Raw genomic sequence first — 17,964 nt, 5'->3', positions numbered from 1 at the left:
TTTCCTTGTGATCATAATATTCATCCGTGTGTTGTGAGCTACTTACGCCTCAGGTGTGAAGTCTTTCTCTTTGCAGATCTCCATGAGTTTTGGGGTAAGCCTGTAGGCCTTGAGGGACAGGGAGCCTTGGGCTGTCTTTATAGGGTCTAGAATGACAAGAGAGAGGGATGAGAATTGGGGGGGGGGAAATGTAACATTGCCCTTAAACCACATTGGAACTCAGCAAACAACAACCCTGGCATAAACTTTCTTACAAATTACAAAAGTTAAGGAAATTTAACAAACTTGAAAATCTGATTTCTTCTTTAGGTCAAGCTTATTAAAAAATATAAGACAATAGTGACTTCCTGGGTTTTGTCTGGTTGATCCTGCACACTCACAGACTTACATTCTACATTCAATATTTCTATACATATCTGTGGTTTTGAGTGAGAGTTGCTTTAGTGATACACAACCACACCTTCGAACATGGTTCTCTCCTGCTGGCCTCTGATCATCTACTGAAGGGGGTTACGTGCCTTGCTCAAGGACACCTTGAGGATGGGTGAGTGAGTTGAAAAAAAAAAACTGTCGTTTACGTTCTGCCTGCCACATTTTCAGCTCAACAGCTCCTTGCTACAAGTCTCAGTTTCTGCCCTCGGGGCAACGGCTTCCAACAGTCTACTTCAAGTACAATGCTTCTTGTATGTTAAGTTGTTATCAAAGTTCTCCTCTCAAAGAAACACAGAGTCTATGTGAAAAGAAAAAGTATGTGGGGTGAATATAATCCTACAAACAAGAGTGTGAAGAATGTTCATATATTTTAGCGATATGGCCCATTAATAAACCACATTTTCCGAGGTTCAACCATTTGCTTAAGAGCTTAACATCTTTAAGGGTCTGGAAATTACGCTGTAGAGATTCCACAATCTCCCTCTGAAATTCTCTTGCCAATAAGCAAAGCCAAACCTAACGACTAGATCTAAAATGGAATTGATAACGGCAATAATTACATGTGGTTTCCCTTCATGGAATAAAGTGGTGTGTGTCTGCGTAATGACACACACCACTTATACCTCAATTTCCCCAAGGGGTTGAATAAAGTATGTATCTATATCCATCTATCTGTCTGTCCATCTATCTATGCACACTACCATAAGCCAAAGTCAATACACCGTCTCTGATACAGAACAGAGTCTTTACACAGCACTATAGAGTGGGTGGTTTGAATTTTTACACATCTCTTAAGTGTCAAGTTACTATTTGCAAACATAGAAAGAAGTCTAACTGGTCTGAAAATCACAAATATCCTCAGTGAAAAAGAGTGAAAACAAAAATCAAAGAGGTGCGAGCTGGAGAGGTGTTACCATAACAATCAGACAGGCAACTGATTTATCAACTGATATTATATTCGATCCACTTTAGGGCTGAAAAGCAGTAATGTGCATGCTTACAACTATGAGCAGGGAGGAAGAGAGTTGAGGAGCTACTGGTCTGTCCATTGCGAAATTAGATTAGCACAGCAGCCTTTCTACTATAGAAAATCAATTCAACAAACCGAAGAGTCACATTAAATAACACAAAAGGCAAAGAAGGTAAAAGCATCTAGAGTGACTCTGAGGAATGGATCTGTCCGGTTCTATTCCACTTCCTGTGTATGCTATTTTCTACAGAGGGAAAAAGTGGTAATACTGGCTCAGACTGGACAGGCTGACAGCCACCAAACCACAGTCTACCAGAAATCTTAGTGTGACTTCTTCCCTTCCCAACAGCCAACTGTGACAAGCCATTTGCCTACAGCACAGCCAATCCCAAACAAAACATAGTCAATCTCACTCATGCTGGCCACTCTCCACCGAGACTGGTTGGAGTTAGCCACATTTGATAAAGACAGCTTCGTCCTATCCACAGGAAACTTGATGACCAAAATACTGCATGATCTAGCTTGAGCTCCTAAAGGCCTGTTGAATTTGGGCAGGGGAACTTTACCTTTACTGCCAGGAAAGCCTGGACTGCCATGAGTTTCTTTGCACACAGTATAAGTCACTACTACATTTGTACCTACTATGCTGTAGGTACAAATTATACATTTGTTCTGATGGCCAGCATGAAGTCGGCTGCTAAGGAGAACAGGGAGGGAGTTTATGTTCATTCTCAACCTGCAAACGGCAATTGGACAAAGTGAAATTTAAGCTAAGAGAGGTGCATAAAAAAGAAAATATAGCTAAAGTCTTACATCATTACGTGTGACATAAATGGGGTCTCACGACAGAGAGAGAGAAACGAAAAATGGTCAAATTGGGTGCAGCTGCAGTTGATATATTCTGACTCTTGGTCCTCTTGGCGTTGTGCAAGTTACAAAAACATTGGACCTAACTTTCCCATTATGCAACTCAAAAGTGCTCGTCATTAGACCCTCAGTGACACCTAAATATCGCTTCTTTCAGACTCCACAATATACAACACAGAATTTCTGTTGAACTTTCAAGTCACTTGATAACGTCATCTGGGTTATTGCTCCCTGCAGAGCTACAGACATTATGAAAGTGCTTTAGGGTCGAGCAGCACTCCTCATCACAAGTAAAATGATCTTCACATGGAAAATTGGAGGGGTGTCACTCTATAACTTCTAGACCTGCATAGAGCTGTTGCAGGTTTGCTCTGTGACTGTTCATCTAAACCTCTTGAACTGTTCGTCTCATGTAAGAAAACTGTTGTCATACCAACCCTCTCTAAGCTGTATAATTGGACGGAAGCTATTAACTCGCCAGTTGGCCACGTTGATTGATCCATCGGAATAAAGCGCCCTGTGAGCTAACGGCGAGGAGAACAAAAAATAAATCAATTTTCTTTCTCTTTGACTTGAAACAGAGATAATGTCAATTCCTTTGAGGTGCTTTGATCCATTAAGCGCTGCATTATTGACTGACATTAACAGGAGACCTCGTTAAGAGTGAGGAAGGGCTGAATGACTGACGGCCTGCCTGAGTAGCCAGCTGGATGGCAGGACTAGATCGGAGGGGTTCATACATCAGCTGGTTAAAATTTAGCTTTGCCTATAATAGATTTGTACAATCTGAGGAAACTAGAACCATGATATGATTTTGGAGAGAAAGAATGGGGCAGAGGGGAGTTCCTTTATATTCACCAGCAGTGAAACATTGATGAGATTCAAAGCTGTTTTCATCATTTTTTAAAATGACTATTCTTGTTGCCGCCTCTCTCTTTACTTGGTGAGTGGATAAACACTGAACCGTTTTAATGAAAGATTGTGATTTCAGGTCAGTGAGCTTGTAAGGCTTTTTGTGTCACCCTGGCTGTACTTTACACTTATTTTTTGGTTCATAAACCTGAGGAGGTAAACTCAGCACATTATGAAGTGTGCAATATGCACAGAAAATACCACCTCAATACTGTATGAGCATTTCAATAGTGTGCATTTGATTATACATCTTCACCTTGTAAAAATCAAGCCGTGAACCGTGAATATACATTAAAAAACAGTTGTGCTCATATCAAACCACATATTACTTTTCTCATCTATTCAAATGTGCTTGCGCATGTCGCATATGAATCTACTGTCTCTTAACTCAATGTCCACTTGGGGTTGTTGTGAATGTGGTTAATGAGTAAACATTTATTTAGACATTGAGGAGTTAAAATGTACACCGTTTCATAGTGACAGGTTTTTAATATTGCTGTCATTTGGAAGAAAGCTCACACCATCTGGGATGGCATTTGCAGTGCAGCAATTATGGGCAGCTCTTAAAGGTTTTTACTGTGAAGCAGGTGCATGCACATGATGTCTGTAATTGTCATGTTAGTGGCTACCCTGTTAATCCTGTCTACTTTTCCCCATTTTCTGCTTGTTACTTCCTCGTCTGCCATCGTCTTTTCAAGGGCTGCAGAAAGGCATGTGCTCCCTTCTTTTCACCTGTCACTGATGATTTTCTGAGAGGGCATAACCACGGGCATTAGTGATGTTAGATCTGCGCCAAAACTACCTCTGCACCACCAATGCAGCCTGCTACCTTTTCGCCTCATTTGCTTCTTGAAGATCAACAAGAAAATCTTTATAATTATTCTTCAAGCTCTTAAGTATTTGAAATTTAGACAATATAGACACTTGAAAGATTTGTCCAATTGTAACCATTTTGTTTCAAGCATTTGTGCAAACTTCAACTAACTCTTCTCTTGCATCTGTCTCACTGATGTATTGCTGAGACTCTCTGAATTCAAAGCAGAATATTAAGACTTCTAGGTGGTAGTCCTATTCTTAGATACCTTAAAGAGACTAAATTTGACTTGTATTGGTTTAAGTATGGCTGAAACTTAAAAAGAATATGCACCATGAATGACTGTAAGAAATAAAACTATTTCTGAGCTTTTCGGACTATTGAGTGGTTTTGTGTCCCATTGCTTCATGAAGATTCAGCATCTTTTTCAGGAGACATTACATAGATCTGGCGCTGGCCAACCCTCCTGGAACCACTTTGCACCCGGGTGAACCTCTATCATTTGTGGTTATCAGTGGATGGCTGAATGGCCATGTGAAAGGTGAACAATTTAGCAGAGGACCTGCTCTCTGCACTCTTGTTCTTTTACAACGTTGTCAATAACACATTTCCCGGTGGTGCTGGCAATAGACTGGATGAGAATTAGATCCCACCTGACCATTACCTATGCTGACTGACGGCCGAACCCACCTTGAGGTAGGTACGGGTGATTTTTCATCATTAAAATCATCTTAATTACTTTAATAATTTAAGAATATAAACGTGATATTGCTTTGATATCATGTAATGTGTCTGGGTGTGACATTACATACAAAATTTGCATTCCATTTACTTCCAGTTATTTGTTACGTTCAACCAAGCTTTATGTTTTAATGCTACAATATATAGACATAAAGTCTGAGACTTGAAAACCAAATAAAGGTTAGTTAAGAATGGAGACTTCATTTTCAATGTCTCTTCAATCTGGTGCTGGCAGCATATTTCTTTAACCTGAAGTGACTCCCGTCTATGGAAACTTTGGAGCAGCTTGTTTACTACAAACTGTGTGAATACAGTTTGTGTCACTTCTGGTGTGATATCACGGACAATGGTATGAGTGAAAAGACTCCGTCGACATAGTTTTTTTTTTCCCCCGTCCTCTGTGTGGGTCCACTTACCATAGATGAGTACAACTGACTCTTCGATGGCGTGCTGGTAGCTGAACTGGGAGTCAAGCAGTGCTCGGCTGACAAAGGAGCCATAGTAGGTGGACTGGTACCAGCCCACATGCAGATGGTCAATGTTGACGTGACGCAGAGAACGCATCATCTCCATCTGGTACTGGACTAGAGGCAGAGAAAGAGGTAAGGGGAGAGAGGGAGAGAGAGAAATATTTAATTTCAGAATGAACTTCATTGAAATCAGCTTGGGGATTTTTTTTTTTTCTTTTTTTTTGGATCTGAGAGTATCTCGTCTCCGTCTGGAACTGGACATGGTGAACGAACAGAGGGAGAGAGTGAAAAGATGTGAGAAACATGAGAAATACAGTGGGAAAAAAAATGAGCTACAAAGATGTCAGAGAGAAATGCACCGCAACAGAGAAAAACAAAAGCTTCATCTTCTGATATCAAGTGGTTGTGGTGGAGATTTCTAAAGCAAACATCAACTGGGATCACCACTCACCCTTTCATTCCTGTGTCAGCAAACATATAGAGGCAAACAGAAAGCAGCTGGATAGATACACAGACAGGTTTCAGCTACTGAAGAGAAAGCTAGATGCATTACGAGGAGAGCCATTTCATTACACCAGACAGATCCTAAGGACGAGCAGCAAGAAATATAAACAACTTGCCTTGCCAGCTGTAAGTAACAACCAAAGCAAGCGGGCAAAACAGCGTCTCCATACAGGCTAGCTGGAGGAGATTGATAAATCAGAGTGTTATTGGGCAGCTGTGGCCCCACAGACTACCGTCTGTAGCGCACATCCTTCTCCTGTTGGGGCTGTTAACAAAAACAAACTGGAGAGGTGGAAAACAGGGATGGCAGAAAGCAAATGAAAAGAGCAAAGAAGATGGAAAGGTGGAGGACAGTGGAAAGAGAGGAAGAGGGTGTTAAAGAGAGAAAGGAATAAGAAGGAATGGAAGAAGAAAGAGGGTAGAGAGGAGAGCAGAAAGAAGTGTGTGAACAAAACTGCAATATCACTTTATTACAAAAAGGTGTCATTTCTCTTATAGCCTCTTTCTTATGACTTCAGTTCGACCCCTGATGGTGATGTTGTGTTAAGCAGGGAGTGATGTCAGTCAACAAGTATGTTTTGGCATTTGACCTCTTAGAGTTCAAGTAGTACTCACAAAGAGAGCACAGAACTGCTTTTCAGGATCTGAAATCTTATTTGCATTAATTCATTGAGTCTTTAATCTACCTCGCACAAATAGACACACACACACCTCTCTCTCTCTCTCGCAGTCATTCATTTCCCTGCCTCTGCCGTGCTCCACACAGAAAACAAATTGTACTGATCTGCCCACAATTACACATTCAACCCCTGCAGGAGAGCGGCCTGAGGAGGAGGGCAGCTCTGAGGTGCCTCTTACTCCTGACAATGAAGTCTTGCTGAATTTTAACAACATCTGGATTGAAGCACTGGATGAGGACAGACAGATAGGCAGACGGGCACAGAGGCCCTATTCACAGCCCGTCCTGCAGGGACAGACTGGATGTACCAATCTGGCCTTTTAATCTAGCCTTTTATTTAGTGATTGACATGGTCGGTGAGACAAAAGCAAGGTGGAGAATACAGGAGAGAGGAGATGAGCGGGAAGGAGAGGAATTAAGGAAGATAGGGTTAAGAGAGATTGCAGACTATGTAGCAATTCTGTGACAAGCCACAGGAAGAGGTGGTGTCAAGTGGCGCCTGGCACAGTGAGTGCGTTTCTTGGATGCGATCCTTAAGCGTAGTAGCAAACCCACTAGGGAAATGTGTGTATGGTATATTCCATAGAGAAAAATTTGCTGGTGGGGGGAGCAGGTGGGAGAAGATTCGAGTGTGTTCTTTTGTAATTCTGAGAGTCTACAGTGACGAATGAGAAGTAGGTGAGAATTAAAACATGGAGTGGGTGAAAAAATAACAGAGGAAGTGGAAGAGAGAGAGCGTGAGGAAGGCAGAGTGGGTCTGTGACAGGCTGCGAGTTGGTATGTTGGAGAGTGGCTCTGCCTAGGGGCAGGCTAGCAGCAGACCCCAAGATACGCAAAGCTCACAGAGCAGCCTGCCACCTAACTACGATATCCGTCTCTGCACTTCTATGCCAATCAGTATGTGTGCTTACCTCTCCAGAGCCACTGATGCGTATACCTGCCCCAACACCCCATCATTAGCAGGGAAATTGTGCACAAAGTGATCTGTCTCTGAAGCGAAAGCTGAAGGCTGGAGGATTGACAACAGAGGCAGGAAACCCAATCAGCTATCTCTTCTATCTTATTGAATCACTAACTCTCTTCCCAGTTCTCTACAGCCTTAATTTGTGTACATTATCTTTGTATGCAGTGCTGAATCAGTTTGTTTTATACAATCGTGACCTCATTTTTAGGCTAATCGCTTATTACCTGAAAAATAGATTAGATCTGTGTGGGGTTTTTGCCCCCATAGAAACATATCTGTGCATCTCCCCTCCAATCTCCTTAAGCATTGGATTTCTGGTTATTGTTTTTTTTTTTTAAGTGTCCAAGATTACAGCTTTGTGTCATTACATTTGAAAAACTGTACGCAAAATGTAAATATAAATCAGCACATGGTGTTGCGGACTATAATTATGCTTTTCTGAAAAGTATAAAATGTGTTAAGATGTTTAACAATAAACACTAAAAATGTCACCGTTTCCCTGTCAAGTAACCGACCACATTGCAAGCTGTTTTTAATCCAAATCAGTTTATACTATAATATCTTGGTAAGTGACAATATGCACAACGCTCTATCACTTTCCTTGCTTTTCTATCAACATGCTACCCTACAATGTTTTCAAAAAGTATTGACTTTTCCTTCGTGTGATGTTTAAGGTCAGATTCACGATGGATGCCAATGCTTTTTCGGACAAATGTAAAATGAAAAGCTGTGTCCAAATTCTTCTCGATGCCCTTGAGGGGTATTTACAACATGGTCCATTCTGACTGTTTGTGTAAAATTTGAAAGCTAAATTCAAAGGCATGGATCAAGGAAAGGTTGTGAAATAACTTCTGAAGTACGGAGAGTTTCAAAAGGGTAGAGCAGATTCCAAATAAAGTTTAAAAAGAACATGGGACTGGCCTACGCAGTGGTAGGTCAATTGAGCCGCTGATAACTATCCAGTGATCAAGATTTCCAACTGTGACTTTGGGAAATATTTATGCTCTAATTAAACACTGTACCCTACCAGGAAACAATGTGCTGGAGTTCAATCAATATTGTAAACCATCATTCACATTCATGTTAATCGCTACCCTTGAAATGTTCCTTTATATTTTTAGAAGTTTCTTGATTTTAAAATCTGTATTTGAAAATTAAGCACCAGCACAATTGTATTGATATCAACTGAACCCACTGAACCGTCATTAAAATATACAGACCACAGAAAATTGGCTAGAACATGTACAGCCCTTAAACCAATTAGCATTAAAGTCCATAACAATACAAAACACAAAAAAAACAACAGATGGGGACTGAATGTTTAGTGAAGGCAGACTTACAAACAAACCAGTACACGTTGTACCAGGGTCAGAAACAAACAGACAGAAGACACATCCAGAGAACCAAGCGACATGCAGCCTGATAGCTGAGCTGAGATTCAGGTGGCTGAGTGACACAACAGGCCAGTGGCAGGCCGGCCGGCTCATCCACCACAGATCTAACACAGAGCAAACAGCCTTGTAAATGCCACAGGATCGCTACCTTATTTGTTAGTAAACCAAGACCTACAACTGCAAAAAAAATGAATAAAGCAAATCAAACTGTGTGTATACTCCACAACATAGTGAAGTAGTAAAGCCTAGCAGGAAGGAATATGTGGTTACAAAAAAAAAAAAGTACAAATGTGCAACCACATGAAAGCAGTGCCCTGATGAAATGAAGGCACACTGTGACAAATATGCTCTGGATTGATGATCTTGGAAAAAAAGAAAATGAAACAACATACTAGACAAAATATTTTACTAGAATAATGGATGGTGATCTGTTCTACAAGCAAATCAAGAGTTACAGGTAAGGTAGCATAACATAGCGGGTATCCATGCCTTCCCTTTCTCCCCCTCACTTAAACTGTGAAACAGCCATCATGGATCATAGACATGTGAGGAGCTCAAACGATAACATCACAACTGTATCTTTGGTATCTAAATCCTGCCTAGGTCCTGTCCAAAGTGAGGCTCAAGCATCCTAAAGAAATATCTGTTCCAGCAAGCCAAGCTATTAGTTCAACTAGTTTATATCCTGTAATCAAAAAACAAAAAAAAAGCTCGACTTTCCATTGTTACATTTCCAAGACCGCCGGTAATATTCTCTGGACATTAACGATGGCATAAGCCAGAGAATAGCCATTTCAACAATATCATCAAGGCATGCGCCACCGTTTGCTATTCCTCACTCATTTCTGCTGCTCTGCCGCCTCTCCTATCAATCAATCTGGGTCCTGGGGCCAGACAGGTAATGAGTCTGCCCATTCCCATAGCACTGCTTGATTGTGTGTGTGTGTGCGTGTATGAGACAGGGACACGAAAGGGATTGGTGTGTAAGACGGATACAAAATGAATGTGTATTTAAAAGAGCATGTGTGAAACCAAGAGATCAGTGTGGGAACTAGAAAATAGAGACTCTGGACTTGACTCTGAGTGATAGTCTGAAATGTGGACGAGCAGGAATGTGTTTGGGAGCAGGTGTGTGTGCTTACATGTGCGGAAAGCACAACAGAAAGACAAAGTGTGAGACGTGAGAAGCCTAAGGATGCCATGTACTACTGATGCATGCTGGACATATTAAGAGTGTGTGTGTGTGTGTGTGTGTGTGTGTGTGGTGGAATGGAGGTATTAATCAGCTTCGAGCTAAAGGTAGTAATGTTAAGAGTTGAAATCAGCAAGGCACTACCAGTCTGTGTGTGTGTGTGTGTGTGTGTGTGTGTGTGTGTGTGTGTACAATGAACTAGACAGATAGTCCATACTCTAATACTCAATGACACAAGAGGTGAGCTACATCAGACCTTGCATGCAGCTGTAGGCCACAACATCTCAGTGCAGGCAGTAAGATGTGCGTGAGTGTGTGTGTGCGCGTCTCTGAATGTGAGGACGCACGTATCTGTGTGTCACAACACATTCTAATCACCACCTTGACAGGCTGACGGGGGCTTGCCTGGAAGTCTGCTGCGGTTTTACACACACGCACACGGCACGAGGCATGAGGCAAAGTTTACATCCACTGATGCCAAATTGAGCAGATGAATAATAGAATAAAATGATGTCAAATGTCTGAATCTTGGTGGGCTCCATTTCCTCTGCCCTCCATTTCCCTCCCCTGCGTCCTCAGTTCGGTGAATTGAAAATGTGAATAGTTTAAAATGATATCAAAAATAACCTGACTACATTTATCCGAAAATACTCCCTCTCATAGTCGCAATAAAGATAGAGTGATGAGCCTCAGATGGACCATTGATCAAGCAAAGTTTAAAAGTGAGTGGTGCGGGAAAGAAAAAAAAACAACTCTTCAAAGCTTCCTTCAGAACAAAACTGCAGAGCTGCGATTGAATCGCACTCCAAAGAGTAGTATCTATCAGCTTTATTTATATAGCGACTTTCAAACAAATTTTATGCGGTTCAAAGTGCTTTACAAGTGATCGACAAAACACAGGTGTTAAAAATGGATTTAGAAACTAATGCACACCAACACAAAAAGCAAAAACCTAACTGAATAAGACAACAGTAAAAGATTGGTAGTTAAGAAAATAATAATAATAATAAAAAGATATAATAAAATAAAAAAGATAATGCAGGCAATAAAAATAACAATAAAAACTATGAAAAATTATGAAACAATGTGCTAAATAAATGGATTGTAATTAAATAGTTCAATGATCACAAAATAAAATGTACTAAAATAAATCATGATCAATGATAAATTGTTGACAAAAACAGAATAAATTTAATAATAACGGTTATAAATGAGTTAATAATAAAACTAAAATTATGAAACCCTAGGACCATAAAACGGGCGTAAAGTGCACTATGCTTTAGTTCTTAGTCGTGCGTAGCAGAATAATGAATTAATTGCAGCTGATTTCTTGTGTTCTTTGTTAGACCAGAAAGGACAGCGTCACAATAGTCCTCCCTGTTAGTTACAAAAGTGTGCATCGGCCTCTCTGTGTTGCTTAGAGACAGAGGAGGCCTCACTTTGCAAGTGTTCATCAAATGATAAAATGCCATTTGTGTAACACCCCGCACATGAACCTGAAATTAAAACCAGAATTCTTGGCGTGGGTTAAGTCCTAGTGCATTTAGTTTGGAGGCCAGTTTCGCTCTCTGGGCCTTTGAACCAATGATCAGTGCTTCTATTTTAACTTGGTGGAGCTTTAAAAACATTCTATGACATCCAGGCCTTCATATCTAAAACTCAAGTAAATAGTAGAGTCTAGTGGTGGTGTTGTTCAACATAGTAAAAGTCAAGAGATGGGCTTTCTTTCTTGCGTGTATAAAATACCGTCTTGCTTTGTGTTGACCCATCAACATCCTCCCAAAAAATGTTCCCTTTGGTGCTCCGTGGTGACAGCAAAGCATGCTCATCTTGGCATTTCTGAAATACTTCAGAGCCGTTTGGCTGAGAGGACATGGGTGTAGTTCCACAGTCATTTTTTTTCCCCATCTTACCCCCCGGACTCGGCACATCAACCCTAATTTATTGAGTCCACGCTCTTGACACATTCATTCAACACAGCTGACGTCGTACTCTGCACTCTATTCTGACATTCGTTTACTTCTCGACACAAACTCCAAGCTGTTTTGTAAAGTAAAAACACAAAGTGGTTCTTTCCACGCTGAGTTTACACATTTATTTTATATCCTCTGTTGTCTTTAAATGCCTCTGTGACAATCCTTTTAAGGAGTCTATAAATACACCTGGCTTGACTTTACCTCATATACAACTTGGAGAAAAAAAAAAAACCCAAAACACTACATCTGCTATTGTCTGCTATGAAGAAAAAAGTGAAGTTCGATGTTTGAAGGCCTTCAGACTCAGTCTGTTCTGCCTTGTAGTTCCACTGCTGCTTTCCTGTTTACCCATCCTCCTGTAAATTCCCTAAACAGGTATGGAGAATACCTGATATTAATGCACTTTTCTCTTCCTCTGAGTCTTTTCACCACATTACAAATCACCGGTGAACTGTACAGTCCTCAAGAATCTGTGTTTCATGGATGCCCTGTGCATTTTTGGGTCAATATAATTCATATTTGAAGGGAAATAGCATTCGTTTTAGAGGGGAAAGTTCTGTCCTCGTGGACTGAAATACAATCAAGCGGAAGAGTAGAATCAATGTGTCTAGAATGAATGGAAAGGAGAAAAAAAGGGTGCAAATTTATTCTCAAGGACACTTAAGATCTAGCAAAAGCACAGCAACGTCTGTAGCCTGCACCCTTGAGGTGAGATTTTTTTAAAAAGTGACAGCTGAGACAAAATTTGACATTTTCAAAATGCATAATATTGCCTGTATCCATTCCCCATCCACTCTAGACAGCCCATGTGTAACAGATTTAACATGATAAAGGGAATGACAAAAGTATCTGAAAAGCTCCCTCCATGAACAGCCACTAAAGACAAAACCTGTGACAAGATGTCAAGTTCTGTCTCATTCATTTAGGCCATGCGTCTTTTGTCCCACCGGTACAATAGAATCTGCCAATTAGGCCTTGAGCGAGCTCATAAGTGTTAGCCACATAAGCCTTACACTGATTTTTTTTGTATTTGTTCTCAATCCCCCTATCGCTGCAGTCTCCCTCTTAAAAAAAAAAAATCAAAAAAGGCAATTTTTGCTTCCAGCCAACTAGATAGACACACACACATTCACATAGAAGAAGGCATGCAGGTACATTTGATTGGAAGAAAGGGCTGACATTAGAAGGTACTATGCTGGCGTCCAGGAACCACTTACTGCAGCTGATAATTAAGAGAAGCCAAAATGGAAAAAAAAAAGAGGAAAAATAATTCTCATACTACCAACATACCCCCCCCCCCATCCCATCCCCAGTACGCATTACGTCTTAAGAGTTAAAATAAATGGAAAATTGGTTGAAATAGCTAGCTAAAAAATATGCAGTCCAAATGGCTAGTCATATAGCTAATGGATAAACTGTAAAAGTAGGAAATAGTATTGAAACAATATCCACTTTTACGTAAACAATGGTGTTCAATATTACATAATTGACTCAAATGAACACATTTGATACATGACGGGAGGAATTGATGAAGGGGTGCTTCAGTTCGTCTGACACAACTGAGTGGGTACATGAGGAGGAAAAAAGGTTGAGAAGCAGTGGTGTAGATACAGTATCTGACAACACAGCCACAAGATTAAAGAGGGCCGCCTCGGAACATCATTATGACTTACATGAGAGACAGAAACACCAAGGGAAGTGAGGGGAGAAGATGGAGAGGAAGAAAGGAGAAAGATACGAGGAGGGGCAGGAGGGCGACCTGCAGCCTGCCTTTAATCTGTGAATGCTCCACTTAGTGAGCACACTAAGTGGAGCATACAACAGTGTGTGTGTGTGTGTCATGACTATTGATCTTCAAGGATTATTAGTGGAGAGGAGAAAATGGTGGGTCATGACCTTGCCTATACTGTACGTCCGTGTAGTATGAATAAATACCTAAAAAAAAAAAAATCATAAATGAACAGCAATGATATAATTTAAGTGGTTTGATAGTAAATGTTTAAACAAGGGTTTCTGACAAAATATGACCCCTGGGTTGTTACTTTGTATTCGCCATAATCATCATATGAAGGCCAAACAACATTTCTCAAAGGCATGCTAATATTCAGGTTTTCATTTAAACTAAAAAAGATTAATGTACTACCATTAAATTAATCATGTTAATTTCTGTAGCTAATTACTGACATCACCATACCACCCTGCTCCGTAAAGCTTATTGCTGACCTAGTCTCACTTGCCAATTCAGTAAAACTGTGCCTCACAGTGCACAAGCTTCTACAGACATGTTGCATCTTGTCAAAGACATTAGCACATTCTTTCCTCCTCTGCAGAGAACAAACACTTTCTTTGTACAAATTGTCAAGGTCAGCTGCTGGTGATGAGACAGGGAGCAGATAACTTGTCCTTCTGTCGCAGCATTTTGTCCGTCCACGTGTTTATCTGTCGGAAAGGAGGGAACAGTGATAAATGTGCAAGTTGTCTGGAAGTAAATGGTGGTATCGAGTTGTGGTCTGGTCCGGGGTGTCAGGAGAGGTACGAGGCTAATTTTCAGCAGCAAGGCTATAATGGGATGTGTGCGCCTATTTGTGAGTGTGTTTGTTTGAGCGCACCCACTGTGGGTCCATGTTCCACCTGGCACAGTGTATTAGGTGCAATTAATCTTAGTTAAGCAAGCCCTGCAGAGAGTATACCTGCCTCACACACGCAGGACACAAGCACGCATACAAACACACTCAGGGATGCGCTGATGCACAGGAGAGAGTGAGAGCATAGTGAAGCAGCTGCTCTGTGTGCATAGCACACTGACAAGTTCACCATATGCACATTTGACAGCACCGCTTGTCATAGGGCTTTGTTTTTATTGTGGGAATGGGGAGATGATGTGGAAGGGGAAATGGTGTGCGCGTTTATTGGCTCACGTGTGTGCATATCCTCGTTTATCTTTATGAATGGGAGTAAAAAGAAAAAATAATTCCATTTGATCCTCTCGTCAATGTTCGTTTAGCAGCATGCATGTAGCAAGAGGTAGGAGGTGCAGAGTGTGCACGTGTAGTATAGAGGGTAACGTACATAACAAGGTATCATATTTAGTCTGTATTTAAGACTATTTATGTCAGTTTTACATTTAATAAATACTACCAAAACATTCGAATTAGAAACTGCTGCAGATGGGACACACACAGAAAGATGAAATGTGTAAAAATGGCCACTTACTCCAAAAAATAAGCCACTAATATACCTTGCAATGTCCCAAAAATTGCAATCGTCTTGGGCAGTTTGAAGGAACTGCGGCTGATTTTCAGTACAGTTTGTGTTTAAGCTGCACCAAAGATCCACTGTTGTTAGCTGTTAGCCGAGCCAGTGCCACTACTTCATCATCTCATGTCGTTGTGATTCACTATCACCCCTCAGGCACAAAGTGATATTATAAGACGGGCAGGGCTAGCTGGTTAGCATGCTAACTTCACTAGATATCTCTGCAACACAGAGCATAGACGACTTAGACAAAGAGTCAAACAGTTTAAGTAGTTTTTTCTTCACATTCTGTTGGTTAAATGTAGTGTTATGTTTTGAAATAAGGTTTTGCCATTCTTTCCTCATTGTACCTTTAAATATATTCAATTATCCTTCATGTATCCACTGGCTACAACAGTTGCCAGCAATTGCACTCACAGCATGTATTCTCAGGTGTAGATCCTTTAGCCTCCCTCATTCAGGCCTCAATATCTATTCATGTTCAATTAATAGCAGCATCGCCCACATTGTTAGTCTCACCTCTATATCTCACGTGGCCTCACCTGTGTGAATTAAAAAATTAAATCTACAATCATCAGACTCACATGCGTAAACCTAAGACTACTAACACAGCCAAATGAAGTAGCAAAGTGCAAGGAGATATTTCAGGCATTCGGGCTTCTAGAAATAAAAGTCATGTTCATTTTCGGCGTAGGTTGTGTTAGTTGACTGTCAGCTGGAGTGCTTCCAAGACTTGAATGGGCAGAAATTGGGTGAATCATTAGTGTAAAATATGAGCAGCTGGGTCTGAAAATATGGGCACACAATTCCTAGCCACCATAGAGATTAAGAGGGGGAATTCAGGCCCTTGTATATTGTGCCCCTATCTGTGATCTACCACAGCGAGTTATTATTTGTTCATTCCAGTATTTAGTCACCGGTTGTTATGGAAATGGTGTCCAGCCATCTCTCTTTTCGCTGCTGCTCACCTATTTACTCATCATTGCAATTTTTCCCCATTATCTCGTGCCGACTGTTCCTATGACCATCTATCTATCATACAGCTGTTTGTTTTTGTTGTCCATCCTTTTCTGACGCCTCTAGTTTTCCTGCCCCAACTCTCAATCTTTTGCTTGGTTGCTCTCATTTTCCCCTCATAACTTCCTCTCTTTCCCAATCTCCCCATCGCTACACCTCAAGCCTCCTTTACCCTCTCTCTTGCCTTCCTCAGCCCTTTTCTTCATTTCTCTCATCCTTGTCACATCCTTCTCTCCTTTTTACCTTTCACCGTCCCCCTACTCCCTACAGCCCACCTGGATTAGCAGCAGCCTGCAGTAATGCGTTCTGACCCCCCTCCACACACTGACACACACAAAATTTAATGTGGGGCAGAATCGTGATGAGACAAAGGAGCGGATGAATAAAACAGTGGAACTGATGGCGATGGTGACGGCACCCGGGGGACCCACAGTCTTGATTTATAACACTGGGTGAGCATTCAAAAGCAGATACAGCCCCAGCTCGCTGCTAACAGCCAGTCTCAGATCTACGCTACAGTAAGAGGGAGACCGAGAGTTCAGATGGAGAGATAGATAGGGTTGGTGAGGGGAAAGTGAGAGGCTGGGGATATGGAGCAAAAGACAATGAGTGAGAATTTTTTTGGAGCTTGGGAGACGGCAAAGGTGTATATACGGTGCAATGCATACACAGAGTTCACATGAAACCTTAAATGTTTATATATTTCCCTTAAAGCTCAGTCTACCAAGTGATTTCTAATTAGCCTCACTGAGAGGGAGCAGGGGAAAAAGGAGGAAATCAATTTCCCATTTGGGGCAGGTAGAGTGATCCATTGAAGGGCTAACCTCAAGAAAGACCTTATCAGAATGGGAGAGGGACAACTTTTTACAAAATACACACACATGCACGCTCGCACACACACACACGCCTCACTGCATACTGAATAGTGTATTTACAGCGAAAAGCGGAGAGATCATGGCAGAGGCGTTTTTAATCCCCCTGACTTCAATTAACCCGCCGTGAAAATGTCTGCCACACACGACAATTAAAGTTCCAAAAACCAAGGACTAACCTAGCAGACCCTTCTGCAGGAAAATGCTGATGTAATTGGCCTTAATTAGTTATGTTTGTGTTTTTACTGCCATTGTTTTGCCTTGGTTTAAGAAGGTTATGATTTTTTTTTATTATTTGTTTTTACAAACATCCCCCCCAAGTGAGCGCTGGCCAATTTTCACAATCATTTAAAAAAAAAAAAAAAACATTTCAGCATTCTCAACCTGCACTGTGTTGCTTGTGTGAAATCTAAAGTCCTTCAGATCTCTAGCACACTGCACTGTACTTATACTGTAGTTATTGATCTAATTTTTTTCTGATCACTTCAGTGTTATCACTGAGAGAGAAATTCAGCTTAGTTGCTATGGGGAACAACAAAACAAAAAAACAACGATATCCAGTTCAGAAAAGCATTTCATTTCATTCACTGGTAGCACACAGACTACATTGCTTTTCGACATACATTGATGAGCACCTTTGATCCATGCAGCAAATCCCTGTTGGCAAGTCAAGGTTGAGCGTAGCATCAAATCAAATTTGGTTTTCCAAATTTTTCAAATTTGGTTTCTTTGATATCACATGTAACAAGATATCTAGCTTATAAATAATGAAGACACCTTCTGCAGACCAAAGAAAATAAGAAAATGAAGTCCAACATGCTATCATCTCGTCATGGTCGGATGTTTGTAATTCCCTGTATTCGGGGCCCAGCCAAAAAAGGCCAACTCCTGTCTCCAGCACATTC

General features: G+C 41.0%; 1 protein-coding gene across 1 annotated transcript in view; it reads right to left on the bottom strand.

Moving 5' to 3' along the window:
- LOC139205635 (eukaryotic translation initiation factor 3 subunit H) overlaps positions 1-17,964 on the bottom strand; it is a 50,921-nt gene that overhangs the window by 16,879 nt on the left and 16,078 nt on the right. Inside the window, exons 3-4 of the mRNA XM_070835909.1 lie at positions 5,153-5,320; positions 47-146 (exon numbers count right to left, since the gene is read on the bottom strand). Of these exons, the coding sequence (XP_070692010.1) occupies positions 47-146; positions 5,153-5,320 (268 nt within the window). The remainder of the gene's footprint in view (positions 1-46; positions 147-5,152; positions 5,321-17,964) is intronic.

The sequence above is a fragment of the Pempheris klunzingeri genome, chromosome 8 (assembly GCF_042242105.1).
Source record: "Pempheris klunzingeri isolate RE-2024b chromosome 8, fPemKlu1.hap1, whole genome shotgun sequence".
Classification (NCBI taxonomy): Eukaryota; Metazoa; Chordata; class Actinopteri; order Acropomatiformes; family Pempheridae; genus Pempheris; species Pempheris klunzingeri.
This window is presented reverse-complemented; position numbering and strand designations above follow the sequence as displayed.